The sequence below is a fragment of the Delphinapterus leucas genome, chromosome 2 (assembly GCF_059928025.1).
Source record: "Delphinapterus leucas isolate spDelLeu-1000000601 "Yukka" chromosome 2, BTC_Dleu_Yukka2, whole genome shotgun sequence".
Classification (NCBI taxonomy): Eukaryota; Metazoa; Chordata; class Mammalia; order Artiodactyla; family Monodontidae; genus Delphinapterus; species Delphinapterus leucas.
The window spans coordinates 144,254,202-144,269,437 of NC_143130.1; the positions used below are offsets into that span (position 1 = coordinate 144,254,202).

Genomic DNA, 15,236 nt, shown 5'->3' on the forward strand with positions numbered 1-15,236 from the left:
GCTGTTTGTTAGATGAATGAATGAATATTTATTGTATAGTCCATTAGAACAGTGACTAATAAATACTATATAGTTCACCTAGTAACTTTAAGGCTTATTCTCTTTCAGTAGTAACATCAGTAGTTGCTATAGTTTATCAAATTCCTTTTGCGTGTAGAGGTCTCAAATTAGCCTCATCCATTCATGCATCTAATAAATATTGATTGTTTCTAATATATTTAAGATATTGCATTTGATAGATTGAGTTAAACTTTGCTCTGAATTTTAAATATTAGCACTAGATTCATGCAGGCACGCTCTAAATGATTCTTTTTATTCTTTTTAGGGCCTTGCACAAAGTAGGCACTTATTATTTAGTGTTTTGATTGTGTTTGATTTTAGTATTACTTGTATATTATGTAGTATCTTGAACAAAATATGTCCTCAACAAATATGTGTTGACCATTTCCTATGTTCCAGGAACTGGTTGTGAAAATTTTCTTTGTTATTTCTTATACATTTCTAGCATCTTATAAAATCTGTTAGAGAATTTGATCTGGGCTGCTACATTGGTTTAAATTTTGCCCAAAGTTCCTTCTTTGTGATACGGGTTGATAAGTTTTTTATACTTTCCACTAGTGAAGCAGAACACGCTACGATTTACAAAAGTCAATTAACTCTTGTGACAATTGAACAGTGATACTTTTGTGACAATCTTTTCTCCACTCACAGGAACTAGAGAATAGTCTCCGTTTACAAGATGGCACATTAGAGAAGATTTTAGCTTTAGCGAAATCCATCAAGCAAAATACATCTTCAGTGGGACAGAAGATTATTAAAGATGATATAAAATCACTTAAGTGTAAACAAAAAGATTTGGAAAACAGACTTGAATCTGCTAAGCAGGAGATGGACAATTGTCTCAACAGCATTCTCAAATCAAAATGCTCAACAGAAAAGAGAGAAAAGTTTCCTCTGCCAGGCAGAGAGGAGCAGGTCACTTCTGATGTACAGGAGTCCGCTGAGGACTCAGCTGCAGTGGAAAAGTTGGAGGAAGACTGGGAAATAAATAAGGTAAGTGCTTGTGATTGCATCTCTAAGACATCGTGTCTGCGAATGAAGAGGTGTATTTGGACTCTGAAAAGAGGGTCGTGAATCAAGCCTTCTGATTTCATAATTAAACCCTCAATCTGCTGGCTATTTATGATGCCCACTTGTCAAAAGAGCCCTTAGAAAACTGTCCAGGATTTCAGCAGTGAAATATTACTGTTCATCTGTTAGAAATGTCAGTCATCAATTTAGGTTTATTATTCTCTCTGATATGTAATCAGATACAGTTTCCTGGATCAGGAGCTCAAAGGCAAATTGGAAAAGGCAAAAGAAAATGTGCTGTGCCCACATTTCTTAGGAAAAAAATCCAACAGCCCTATTTTTTAGGGTCTTTTTTTTTTTTTTTTCAGTTGATTTCATAATGAAATCAGAGACCATTTGAAAGGATAGGGGCCTTTCTCCTTACGTTAACCCTGTACTGCAAATGTATTTTTAAATGTTGTCAGATCATGTTGGTGTGAGAATATCAACATTCAGCCTCCTGATGGTCCCTGTGGAGAAGAAAGAATATTGTTTTGTTTTCATTCTAAACATCCAAATGGGTACATTTTCCTGTAGCTTTTAAAGTGCTTTCTCATAGGTTAGAGATTGAAATGGAAAAGGCACAAGGAGCCATCCAGTAAGCTACATTTGAAAGAGCCTACCTGTTAGTCAGCCTCTCACAATCCAGGGTCCAGTGGGACAGCAGCAAAGGTTAGACCATTCAGGTGTGGGTCCTCGTCGGCTTTTTATGGAATGCATGATACACAGGAATGAAGAGAGCCTGCACTTCTGTTGTCTTCCTAGAGCAGAAATCATGGAGGATTAGAGGAACCAGATAAGGTTTTCTAGAAATGTGTAAAACAAGGTTAAATGCCAGCAGAGCATCTCTCTGGCCATAGGAGAAGACTTCTAAATCCCACAAACAGTGTTAGATAGAGCTAAGGAAATATGTCTTAAAGGATTAGGGCCCTGTGGTGAAACTCTTGAAGCTGTACGTGTAAAAGAAACTTTCTTAATATTTAAAGAGCAGTAAATAAGTAAAAAAGGAAAAATACCTGAGTGCTTTCTATCCTAATTCATGACATTGCTAAAGGGATTTGCTTAATAACTTTAAGATTAGCTTCTCAGACCAATTTTGGCTGTGAACCCTACAAATTCAGTAGAGTATATTGAAAACTATAAAGATCATACCACAATAAGATTTTTTTATTTATTAAGATTGCACTTAAGCTTGAATGATGAGTTATTGATAATTTATGGTACTTCATTAGAATCATTTTTTTTAGAGCAGATGGAGGGACTTAAGTCTTCAAATAATTTTTGCAGGTCTGGCCTAGAGGAATCTAGTTTTAATTTCTAGCGACATTTTACCTTTTTTTCCCCTCTTTTGTAACATGAATCTTTTTTCTTGAATCTGTGCTTCTTATTTTCTCTATGCTAAGTACTGACTGTATTTACTTTATTCTATGTGACGTTAGACCAAGATCAAGAGCAGATAAAAATTTTTTTTTAATTTTCATTTTATTAAATTTTTTTATTTTTTAAGTTTTTTTAAATTGAAGTATGGTTGCTGTACCATATCATATAAATTGCAGATGTACAATATAGCGATTCACAATTTTTAAAGGTTATACTCCATTTATAGATATTATAAAATATTGGCTATATTCCCCATGTTGTACACTATATCCTTGTAGCTTATTTTATACCTAATAGTTTGTTAATCCCCTATTCCTTCCCCCTAACTTCTCCCCACTGGTAACTACAAGTTTGTTCTCTATACAAGAGCAGTTTGAAAGTTGAACTACAACTGGTATAAGAGATCAAAATCAGCATAGACAAATATAATACAAAGTGACAAATATAAGACGCAGGTGTAAATTACTTAAGCAGGAGTCTCTATATAATGAATACATAGAGCACGTAAAAGCACAATTTACAGAATTATAAATCTGATTAATCAAAAACTATTGTGACAGTGAAAATAACCATTTCATTCATTAAAAACATTTATTGAGACCTCTTTTGTGCTGGTCATTCAGCTAGAAGTGAGAATACAATTGTCACAGTTTAAAATCTAATACTCATTAAATATCTAATTAATGCTCATTTCATGTGCCTTTTTGGAGCCTAGAAGGGCTTTTATCAGATGATGTAAAATCGTCTCCAGAAAAAATTTTAGGAAGTTTTATTTAATTTTATTATTTCTTTAATAAGTTGCATTTGGTCTTAGAGTTGCTGAAAGTGTGATTACACTTTTCAGAATTGCCATTTTAGCGTGTATATGCTTGAATCCATTGCCAAGACTTTCATTTTAGATGAAATTTAGGAGATATTTTAGATCCGGACCTTTGGCTGAATTTTTATTTAATATCAAGAATATTAACGCAGACTTAGAGACAAAAGAAGTTACAAAATGCAGTCTGAAGGGTGTGGGTGCTTATGATCCCAGATCATACTGGATAATTTTACAGAGGTGAATTTCTAAAATTTTTTAAATATGAAAAGGCAAAACTGCCTTCCATTCCCCCCTTCCTATATAGGTTAAGTGAAGTAACAAATTAGGATATGATAAAAAATGAGGACTGACTAATCTCTTAAGATTCCAGGTGTCCATAAAAGGAAATGACAAAAAGGAAACACAGGGAAACCGATACATTCTTCATTTATTATTTTTCTAAAAATTCATAAAGCAGCATTACAGCTTAACCTGTATTGAATGATCTTTTTTTGCCCACTCCTTCCCAAGTGTCAACCTACATGACATAATTGCTCTTAAAAAAAAAGAAAGTTTGTCTATAATTACCTCTTTAATTTCCTTGTCATTAGGTATAATTTAGTATGTCTGAATCATTTTTTGTTCTTTTCAACATTTTCTGAGCATTTATAATTTCAATATTTAAGAAGGCACCCATAGAGAAATCCTGGAAGGTGGATGATCACAGATACAAAACATGCAAGGCGTCCAGCTGTGAGTGACCGACCAGAAACTCAGGGGAGTCAGTACTAGAATGAAAAGGAGGAAAGAGTTTTCAGGCCTGGAGTAAATGATGTTTATTTCTGGTGTTGGTTATCCTAGTAAGTCAGTAAAAAAAATTTTGTAATGGAACATGTAGTTGGGCCATGTGTCAACTCTGCCTTCCAAGTGTATTACTTTGCTCTTCTGGCCAGGATGCCAATCTTGTTTCTTACTCTAGAGGTATTTTTCTCAATCCAAGATTTATTTCTTTACAGGACAAGGGACTTACATGGTATACATAGTATTAACATCTGCAAGCAGCATGCATTTGAGAACGCGCTCCAAAGTCCTGAAATCTTAGGCTGAGAAACCTTAGAAAATGTCTCTCCTAACCCTGTGTTTCACATTAGGGAATTAATGTCAGAAGATGTTAATCAGCCAAGTTCTCATTCTAGCAGAGCTGGGACTAGAGCCAGGCGCCTCTACGCAACCTGATGCTTGGTGGTCTACCTCACAGTTTTATTGAATGTGTTACGTGGGTTGTTCATTGAGGTTTAATATGCCAGTATGCTGTTTGACTCCAGTTCTCATGCGTGTTTCAAACCTTCTCTACTCTCGTTAAACCCAACCAAGCCCTGTTCCTGTCATTCCTAACAGATCTCTGGTCCACAGCTGCTAGATTGATGGGTCCTCAATTTCTTTCCAACTCTACTTTATAAACCACAAATTGTTAATCTTGGCAATCGAAGACTAAATGAAATTCTCTTATTTATTTATTTTTTCTAATGTGAATTCATCTATACATCCGTTCGGTAAAAATTTCTTGAACGGGCAGTTAGGGTTCATCGGTGAGTGAAAATAGACGTGGTCTCTATTCTCATAGAGCTTCTGGTCTAGAGGAGGAGACATACATTAATCAACTAATTAACTGATGAGAGGCTAATTACAGCAACTAAAGGAAGGAACACGTTTCCATGATTATCTATAATAAAGGAGGCTGGCTTGAACTGTAGTTCTCTGAAGTTCAGAGAGCTTCTCTAAAGAAACAGCACTTGACCTGAGACCAGCAGCGTGGATTGGAGATAACAGAGCTCAGAGCTGGGTGTCAGGAGCACTCTTGGCAGAGAAAGTAGAATTTCCTCTTGTGGGGGGAGAAAACATGAGGAGTCAGAAACTGGAATAAGGCCACTGCATAGGGGGAGGAGGAGGGGAGAAGGACAGAGGTGAGGCCTGGGAGGTAGGCAGGGCTGGCTGAGTCCCAAGTGCATTACGGGTCATGTTAACATTTTAGACAATATGCTAAGAGAAAGAGGCAGCCTCTGAGATTAACCTGATCTGCCATTCGGTTTTGTCTCTAAAAGTGATGGATGTTTGCTTACGCTTAGAATTGTTGTTTTACTACTTCATGTTGGAATGCTTTAGAGAAGAAAGAAATATATCCTCTAGAGTATGTATGACACTGTCTCAATGTTGGCAGGTTATAAGTGATAGATGTAGCTTCTCACTGTCACAGAATTATTATAGCCACGGGGCCATTGCCCCTGAATGGGAAAAAGGATAGTGAAGCTGTCATGGTCTTTACCTCTTGACTGTGCTGCTAGGTTTGCGCAAGCCAGAGACAATGCTTAGTTACTTAAAGCTCAGTGTTTTGAATGTTAAAGTAAAATGTTTACTTTGTGAATTAAGGGACATAAAAATGGCAGTAACACAGTCCTACCCTTTAGGAGAATTGATGACATTCTTTCTCACCTCCTGTTCTTTTCCAAACAGGCCAAACTCAAAGAAAAGATACGTGGTTGAAAAAAAGCAACAGTTTTTAAAAAAGTAAATATAGTTAGCAATATAACAGAACCAGGCTTTTGATAGAATCGTCATTTTCTACTTTAAATTTATTATTAACTTTGAAAATTCCATTTATGCTCAGAGGTTCAATATGTATGCTTATTAAGTTATACTTTGTCTTAAATTTATACTGATCGTAGTTTTTTGTTGTTTTTTTTTAAGAGAAATTCCAGGAGAAGTGGAGAAGGGAAAGAATCAGATGTCCCGGGGCTTAGAGTTCATAAGGGCTCATGAGAGTCCATGCATTGGAGTGGTTACTCCAGAATGGACAGGGACCTTGAAGAGAAAGGGAGAAAGGCCAACAAGAAAATCTCTAACCCAGAGAAAGGCCTAGGACCTACTTATTCTGACTGCGGGTGGGAAAAGAAGGTCTCCCATGAGAAATCAGAACCACCCTATATCTCAAACAGGTTTAGAGTCCAAATCTATACTACATGCATTGTGGAGCAATTCAAGTTAAGAAATTAACATGTAAATCAACCTCTGTCTATTTATCTCCTTGCGGTACCTGGAAGAAGCAAACACAAATCTGCATAAGGGGGTGTAGTCAGTTCTACTGATCAGGTCATAGGGATTCCCGCAATGTAGTTTTTAAAAAAAAAAGTCTGATAACCCTGAGTTAGTATGAATCAGTCAATCAATCAATAACACAAAGGAACATTCCACCAGAAGAGTCCTCATCACTAAAATTGAGAGGAATTAATATACTGGGATAGTGAGACAGTGCAGCAGTTTGAAACATATTATACAATAATACGTTTTAAATGGTTAGTGATAGATGGATTTGAAATCATAATGAGAGAATAAAATACTTTGAGAAAAAAGGTTAGATTTGAAAAAGAACCATAAGGAACTTCAATAATGTTTTTTAAGTCATTGAGATTAAGATTGCTCTGGTCAAGTAGCACACTTGATACAGCTTGAAGAGAGAATTAGTTCGCTAAAATATGTTAGAAAATTACCCACAATCCAACACAGAGCTATAAAGAGGTGGAAAAGAGGAAAGAGATTTTAAGGACCCAGTGGCTATAATGAGATGGTCAAACACAATTCTGGTAGGAGTTGTAGAAGGAGAGAATAGAGAGAATGGAGGAAAAGAAAGGCTGGGAATTTTTCAGAATTGAAGAATAATATGAATTCTCAATTTCAAGAAGTACAGAGAACCTTGAACAGGCTAAATAAAAATAAATTATTATGTATACATTATATTTTTGAGATCTCAGGGCTTCCCTGGTGGTGCAGTGGTTGAGAGTCCGCCTGCCGATGCAGGGGACACGGGTTCGTGCCCCAGTCCGGGAAGATCCCACATGCCGCAGAGCGGCTAGGCCCGTGAGCCATGGCCGCTGAGCCTGCGCGTCCGGAGCTTGTGCTCTGCAACGGGAGAGGCCACAACAGTGAGAGGCCCGCGTACCCACACACACAAAAAAAGGCCCTAAAAGCAGAAGCCCAAACAGGAAAAGATTGATAAATTTGACTGCATTAAAACATTAAAGTCATATTCAACAAAAGATACCATATATAAAGTTTAAAGACAATCTACTGAGAGATAATAATTGCAGTACATAAAATGGTTAGAAGACTAGTATCCAGTGTATAAAAGAACACCAGAAATTATAACCAACCCAATAAAAAATAGTCAATGATTATGCAGAAGTAATCCACAGGAGGTAAGACTCATATGACCAGGGAGCATAAAACAATAATGATGTCAACTTCACACCCAATGTATTGGCAGAAATTATTGTCTGTTAGTACCAAATACCAGAGATGAATAGGGAAAATACAAATTCTTTTACCATGCTGGTAGGAACAAATCAATAACTGTCTATCGAGAATCAAAAGGAATAATTTCAGTTCTAGGAAAACGTCCCAAAGAAACTCACACATAAGTGCAAGAAGGCCTAAAACAAGGGTGTTTATCACAGTAAAATCTATAATAGGAAAAGTTGGAAGCAATGATAATGTCCATAGTAGCCTGACAGACAAGTAAGTCGTGTTCATTCAGATAGCAGAACAGTATACAAACGTAAAATGACTGAATGGGATTTATATCTGACACCATGATAAACCTCAAAACATACCGCTGAGTGAAGAAACTAAGTTGTAAAATGATACATGTATGATTCCAATTTTATAAGAATTTAAAATATATAAAACAATACTGTATGTATATTAACACGTGTAGTCAAAGTATAAAGACAAGTATGTGTGGATTTTAGAATAGTGGTTAGTTCTAGGGAGGAAGAGATGAGAAAGGGTTGAGGACTGGGCTTTAAATTATATATATATTTTTTAAATTATATTTTTAATATAGAAAATTATATCAGTTATATCTGTGTCATGGGTAATGATTATCTGTTCTATTCTGTTGTTTTAAATATATTTGAATTCTCTTATAATTTAAAATAAGATGTTTCAAATGAGCCTGCAAAATAAAAATAACATACAGCTAAGGGTGATGAGCAAATGATCACTGGTTATGAAATATGAAAGAATCTTTCCAGGAGCCAATCAGGGCACAAGCCTGTGTTCTGACCTCTCGGGCATGAGCAAAGGAATGTTGCCTTTTAAATTTAAAATGTTCATTTGAGGGATTCTGTTGGATTTTCTACCAAAGTGGAAACATGGCTTTTGGATTTGGTAAACAAATGGTGTTATGGGGTGATTTCAAGTTTTTTAGGATGCTCTCCCTGACCATGGAAGGCAGATTACAAATGGCAGGTTATGAATGTGGCTAGTCCTTAAGTGACCAGTCCATCAGGTAAGAGAGACCAGGGCTCTGAATTCCTAATAAATTATTGATAAGAAGTAAAGTTTTCCTGGGTTTAGTATCTATGCCTTTAGCGCAGGAGCGCTTGCCCTACAGGTGGATTTGTTGGGTGCTGTAAGCAACAGTAGCCATCAGATTAAAAGGAGGCAGGCGTCCACCTCATAGAATTGCAGTTCATGGCATAGAGTACCCATGGGCCAATGAAATCTGTGGTGTAGCACCTCTGTCCTTTCCTCTCACAGCCTTCCTGGGTCTCCCACCCCCCGCCCCCACCCAAGATGCTGCCTTCCATGGAGTTTTAACCATAGTTTGCATGAACAAATTGGAAATGGAGGAAATTTGAAAAATCATTTCAATTATTTGCAGCCTTGTAGAAGAAGTGATTTGTGCTAAGTGCCAAGTAAATACTTCAAAACCAGTAACACTGGTCAGCTGAATTTTCTTACCAGTTAGTATTGATGGAGCTCCAGACAGTATCTGTTTTATTTAAATAAACTCTAATTTTAGAATAGTTTCACATTGACAGAAAGCTTGCAAAGATAGTATAGATAGTTCTCATATATCCCTTACCCAGTTTCCCCTATTGTTAACATCTTATATTACTATCTAGTAATGTATCTGCTATCTACTACTAAAACAGCAATTTCTACCTTGTTTGGATACGTGGACACATTTTATTCACAGACTTGATACCTCAAAGATTTTTACTGACATGAAAGTATATGGCAAAATTAAATGGTATTTCACTTACAAAGTAACCTGAAAATAAAAACTAATACCTTAGCAAAATCATGGGAAATCTTTTAAAATTACTGATAAAGTGCCTGTTGTAGGTAAGTGCTCAACAAATATTTGCTGAAAGAATGAATAAATGAGTTGAAATGGCATCTCTATATATCCTATTGAGAACCTCAATTTCTTAGAGCTTTCAGAAAAGATCAGATTACCCCACATATAACCTGTTCTGCCATACCCAGAATTGGAATTCTTGCCTTTGCGTAATTTAAGGCATAACATTTTTTTTTAAGAAGGAAATTCCCTTTTTTTTTTTTTGTAAAGATTTTTTTGATGTGGACCATTTTTTTTTTAAGTCTTTATTGAATTTGTTACAATATTGCTTCTGTTTTTTTTTTTTTTTTTTTTTATGTTTTGTTTTTTTTAGCGAGGCATGTGGGATCTTAGTTCCCCGACCAGGGATCGAACCCGTACCTCCTGCATTGGAAGGCAAAATCCTAACCACTGCCAGGAAGTCTCTAGGCATAACATTTTTAATATGAAGAAATTTTGGTACTTTGGTGTTTCCTTCATCTTTCCACTTACTATTTTAAACTACCAGTGGGTACCATTGAGTGCCTACCATTTGCCCAGCCCTCTGCATTATGGTGAATACTAAGTATAAACTTTGGAACTTTTGCTTTTTCCATATCCGTTTTCTTTCTTTAAGACTGTAGATATTCCTCAGTATATAACTGAGCAATGCCAGATGCTATACTGTCTTGTCAAAAAAGTTTCATTTTTCTTGGGATACCAATATTAGCATTAAATATTGCATGGAGAAATCCTCTTTGGTAGTGGCCAGATATACTTGTGAAAAGTCTTTAATCTGAGTAAATAGAAGAAACTGGAATTATTTCATCAAGAAAAATAAAAAATTATTTATTTGAAAGGTAGACTATTCAGCAATTAATCTTTTTATGTTTTCAGAATTCAGCTGTGGAAATGGTCTTGTCAAAACAACTTTCTCCTGATGTTCAAGAAAGCATGAAAACCACTGAAGATGAGCAGAAAGTCAATGAGCTGCAAAATCAACCTTTAGAATTAGATGTTATGTTAAGAAATGAACAATTAAAAGAGATAGAGGTATGGAAACAAGAAAAATACTGACAACATGATTGCATCATTTATCCAGTACAATACAATATATTTTAATTACCAAAAAATTGCTTCCACAGAATGAAAAGTCTTATTTAACCTTTGCCTGATGATCAGTTTGGTAACTATATAATTATGTACTAATCAGTAAGTTGTATAACTCTTTCCATTTAAGAAGTGTAAAAGTTTAATGAACATTGGTCTCCTCTTTCACAAAGTTCCTAAAATCTTACTTATTCAGTAAGAAAATTTGGAGATTCTGACTTGCCATCATTCCTTTTCTTAGTCCTATGTATTTTTCTGATTCTGACAAATTCCTTTTATTTTTTCTGATTATCAGCATTATGGGATACTCCTTCTTTGTTTTTACAGCTGTGTTTACATAGCTATGGAAAGGCATCTAAAAGTCCAATACATTACCATGTTTTTTAAAATGACCCTTACAATTTTAGCTAAGTTTACATAACAGTAAACATGTATCTAAAACAGGAAAGAGAGGGGATGCATGTAACTAATAAAAAGATAAATCTTCTTTAGACATTGTAGAATCTTTTAACACAATAGGGTGACCAATTTGCTATTAAACATTAGACCAATGGTGAGTGTTAGTCTACATTTTAACATGACTCTAGTAAAAAAAAAACCTTTTAAATGTCAGGACCTTAGTTTCTCTGTGTGCAAATGAAATATTTAAAACATCTTCTTGGGATAGAATGTGTTACTGAAAGGAAAGAGCAAAGGGAAAAAAATAAATGAGTTAATTAATGAGTGAATGAGTGAGTGTATATTTATTGATTTCCTTGACTTGTTTTTAGGAATTATGTACCCAGTTGGAAGCAAAGAAAGCAGCCATTGAACCACTAGAACAAATTGAATATCTTAAGAAAGCAGAAACAAGTGCCTTGTTTCCCCACAGTGAAAGGTATTCAGTGCAGCACTTGGACAATCTGCTTCAGGCACTTACTACTTTGAAGAAAAAGAAAGAAAGCCAATACTGTCTCCTTAAAGATTTTCAGGAACACCTCGTGGCAGTTGAATCCTCGATGAAAGCCTTGTTGACAGAAAAGGAAAGTCTAAAAGTGTAAGTATAAGAATTTAGGATGTGCATTCTTTGTGTTCAACCGTAGGCTCCACTGCCTTGGACAGGCCCAGGGTGTTAAGAGTTTATACTATTAAAGAATATTATGATTTTAATACTACAGTGTGGAAATTAATTTCATATGGAAACCATTGAAGAAAATTCTGTTGGTTTCATGCAAAAAATATTCATATTAATTTTACAATTAAACTATATTAATTTTACAAATTAATGTATTAAACTATTAACTCACTCTATAAATATCTGCAAAATAAGTTTAAGTTCTATGGAATTTAGCATTTTTTTTGCCAAGAGATGATTCTAAACTATGGGAGGGGGGCAGAAACATTATCAATACAATTTTTTTTTTTTTTTTTGCGGTACGCGGGCCTCTCACTGCTGTGGCCTCTCCAGTTGTGGAGCACAGGCTCCGGACACGCAGGCTCAGTGGCCATGGCTCACGGGCGCAGCTGCTCCGCGGCATGTGGGATCTTCCCGGACCGGGGCACGAACCCGTGTCCCCTGCATCGGCAGGCGGACTCTCAACCACTGCGCCACCAGGGAAGCCCAATACAATTGTTTAATATTAACATACTTGGTTTAAATAGTTTGGAACATAAGGAATATATATGTATTGTAATGGTTTCTTTTTACATGTATGTACTCCTTTTGGCTTTGAAAATGATGGCTGAAGATTGTAGATATAGTCATAACTTGTAAACATTTTCTCATTATTAAAAACTTTTATTTTATACTTTTGCCTAAATGGGGTTCGCTTTCAGTGACATCCTTTGAGGAAACAATTTTATATTTAAAAGATTAGCCTGATGATTGTACCTTCTTAGTCAATATCTTTATCATTATTGTTGGTAAGATGATAACAAAGGGGTTGGATGTTGTAAGTTAGCTTAGTCCTAGCCTAACTTTGTACAAGTACTTTACAGGTGACAGAGTACTTTTACATACATTCTTCCCTTCTCTTTTCACTCCCTTCCTGTGCTTCTGCATTTTTTTTTTTTTTTTTGCGGTACGCGGGCCTCTCACTGCTGTGGCCTCTCCCGTTGCGGAGCACAGGCTCCGGACGCGCAGGCCCAGCGGCCACGGCTCACAGGCCCAGCTGCCCCGTGGGATCTTCCCGGACCGGGGCACGAACCCGTGTCCCGTGCATCGGCAGGCGGGCTCCCAACCACTGCGCCACCAGGGAAGCCCGCTTCTGCATTTTTATGATACTCATTTTATAGACAAGCTTTCTACATTGTCACACATTAATTGAGAGCTACAGTAAACAAGATTCTGATTTTTATTTTAAGGACAGAGTGTTCTTACAGACAGCCTAATCTTCTCTTCTGTGAATTCAAAGCAGAATTAATTTCTTTTAATGACAGCTAACCTCATGTTGATGTATAATAAATATTAATCAGCTCCATTTTTCTTCTTTTGCTAGGGGACCACTGGACAGTGCAACCCATACAGACAAAATTAAAAAATTACTGGCATCAATAGAAAAAGAGAAAGATTCTTTAAGCAAGTTGAAAATCGAATGGGAAAATTTATCAAACTGTCTGACTGACATGGATAAGAAGCTGTTGGAAAGCCAGATGAAGCAACTTGAACATGGTTGGGAGCAAATGGAACAACTGGTCCAGAAGAAGTATTCTCAGCAAGTGGTGGGACATGATGAGTTTACGTTTCTCATGAGTAAGATCCAAGACCTTGAAATTTCTCTGCAGCAGCAGCAGCAGTGTCTGCAGTTAAGGCTGGACTCTCCAGAAGAAGAAGGGAATCAAAGCATGGTTGCCTTGGCCACTGAACTCCAGACTATCAAGCATAGATTTTCTGTGTTCAGAGGGCGAGCTGAACTTCAGATGAAGAGGATTTGGGGAGAAAAAGAAAAGAAGATTTTAGGAGATGCAATAAATAATTTGCAGAAGCAATTGGAAGCATTGGAACCATTAAACATAGAGGTGGAAAATCAGATCAAGAAGTGTGAGACCAGGTACAAGATGAAAGAGGCTATCTTATGGGTCAAAAATCTGTTAGGTGAACTCGTCCCTACCATTTCCCTTCTCCCAGACAATATTCTTTCACAGATCAGAAAATGCAAGGTGGTGCACGATGGCATTCTAGATAAGCAGCAGGTTGTGGAGTCATTGGTTGAAGAGGTTAAAGATAATATTCCTAACCTTACAGCATATGAGAGCAGTGATTTAAATAACCTCCTACAGGACTTACAGAATCAATACCAAATGCTAGTTTTAAAATCAACTCAAAGATCACAGCAATTAGAATTTAACTTGGAAGAAAGAAGCAAATTTGTTGGGGTAATAGGGAAGGTTCAACTTTCACTTCAAGGAAATGAAACACTGATGATCCCCAAGATGCAAACAACCTCCACAGAAGCTGAACTAGAACATCAGTATGTCACTTTGACCATTTCTCAGAAGGAATTGCAGGAAATTGAGAGTGTAATCGCAACACATCTTCAGGAACAAACAAACATCTGTAAAGATCTAAGTGTATTTGAAAGATTATTTCTAGATGATCAATTGAAAAATCTTAAGACTAGAGCCAACAGAACACAAAGATTCATTCAAAATAAATGTAATGAAGTAGAACACAAGATAAATTTTTATAGAGAATTTTATGGAAAAACATCTGAGCTTCAGAAGGAGGTTGACCATATACAGCACAATGAACTGCTACTAAATCCAGAAATAAATCCAGATGTTAAAGAGGAGTTGTATCGTCTTAGAGACCAAATCACTGGTATTCGATCTAGTATCCTACAAGTATTGAAACTCAAAGAAGTGTTTGACTGTATAGGAATAAATTGGGATTGGTCCCAACTTGACCAATTACAAACCCAAATACTTGAAAAAGAAAAGGAACTTGAAGAAAAAATTAAGCAGTTAGATACATTTGTGGCAGAATATGGCAAATATCAGGCATCACTAGGTAAATTGAGGGCTATGGATCTGCAAGTTAAGAAAAGGACTGAAGCACTACTAACAACGCCTAACACCCCACCGGAAAGCAGTCTGCTCAATGCTCAAATTTTGAATCAGAGAATCAGGAAAGTCATGTGCTTGTATCATGAAATAATCAAGAAATTAAGTGAAAATAAGGACTTTGATGACTCATTCAAAGAGAAAGAAATGCTACAAATAAAGCTGTATGCAGAAGAAAGTGATAAGTTACACAAGGTTCTCCAAAATATAGTCCTGGAATCCCAACCGAAAGAGATGGATGAAAAGAATTTTCAGGACAAACTAGAAAATTCCTTACATGTTTTAAATCACATAAAATCTCAGTTACGACAGCCTTTACTTATAAATTTGCAAATTGAACATATTCAAAATGAAAAAGTTAATTGTGAAATGTTTCAAGAACAAGTTCAGGCAGAACTGGATAGCATTAAAGCTGTGACTGTTCTTGAGAAGCAAAGAGAAGAAAACTCTTCTGAAGCTAGTGATGTGGAGACAAAATTACATGACATTGAAGATCTTTACATGCAGCTTAACGCAAGCATTGATTCGCGCACAGTAAGTTTTTTAATTAGGTGGTTAATGTATTTGTTGTAATTTCATGATTTTATGTTTTACTCTAGTTAATATCCACATTTCTCAAGAAGTTACACGTTCTAT

General features: G+C 36.1%; 1 protein-coding gene across 21 annotated transcripts in view; it reads left to right on the forward strand.

Annotated features, from left to right (window-relative positions):
- SYNE2 (spectrin repeat containing nuclear envelope protein 2) overlaps window positions 1-15,236 on the forward strand; it is a 348,050-nt gene that overhangs the window by 166,247 nt on the left and 166,567 nt on the right. For 20 of the 21 annotated variants that reach the window (XR_016392190.1, XM_089907796.1, XM_089907794.1 and 17 more), the window contains 4 exons: window positions 712-1,053; window positions 10,347-10,502; window positions 11,330-11,595; window positions 13,037-15,134. Coding sequence is in view for 20 of the 21 variants with exons in the window: in XM_089907796.1 (XP_089763922.1) it covers window positions 712-1,053; window positions 10,347-10,502; window positions 11,330-11,595; window positions 13,037-15,134 (2,862 nt within the window). In the remaining variant the exon portion in view is untranslated. Of the gene's footprint in view, window positions 1-711; window positions 1,054-10,346; window positions 10,503-10,594; window positions 10,636-11,329; window positions 11,596-13,036; window positions 15,135-15,236 lie in introns of those variants that run through there. The other variant, XM_089907814.1, reaches the window with a different exon arrangement.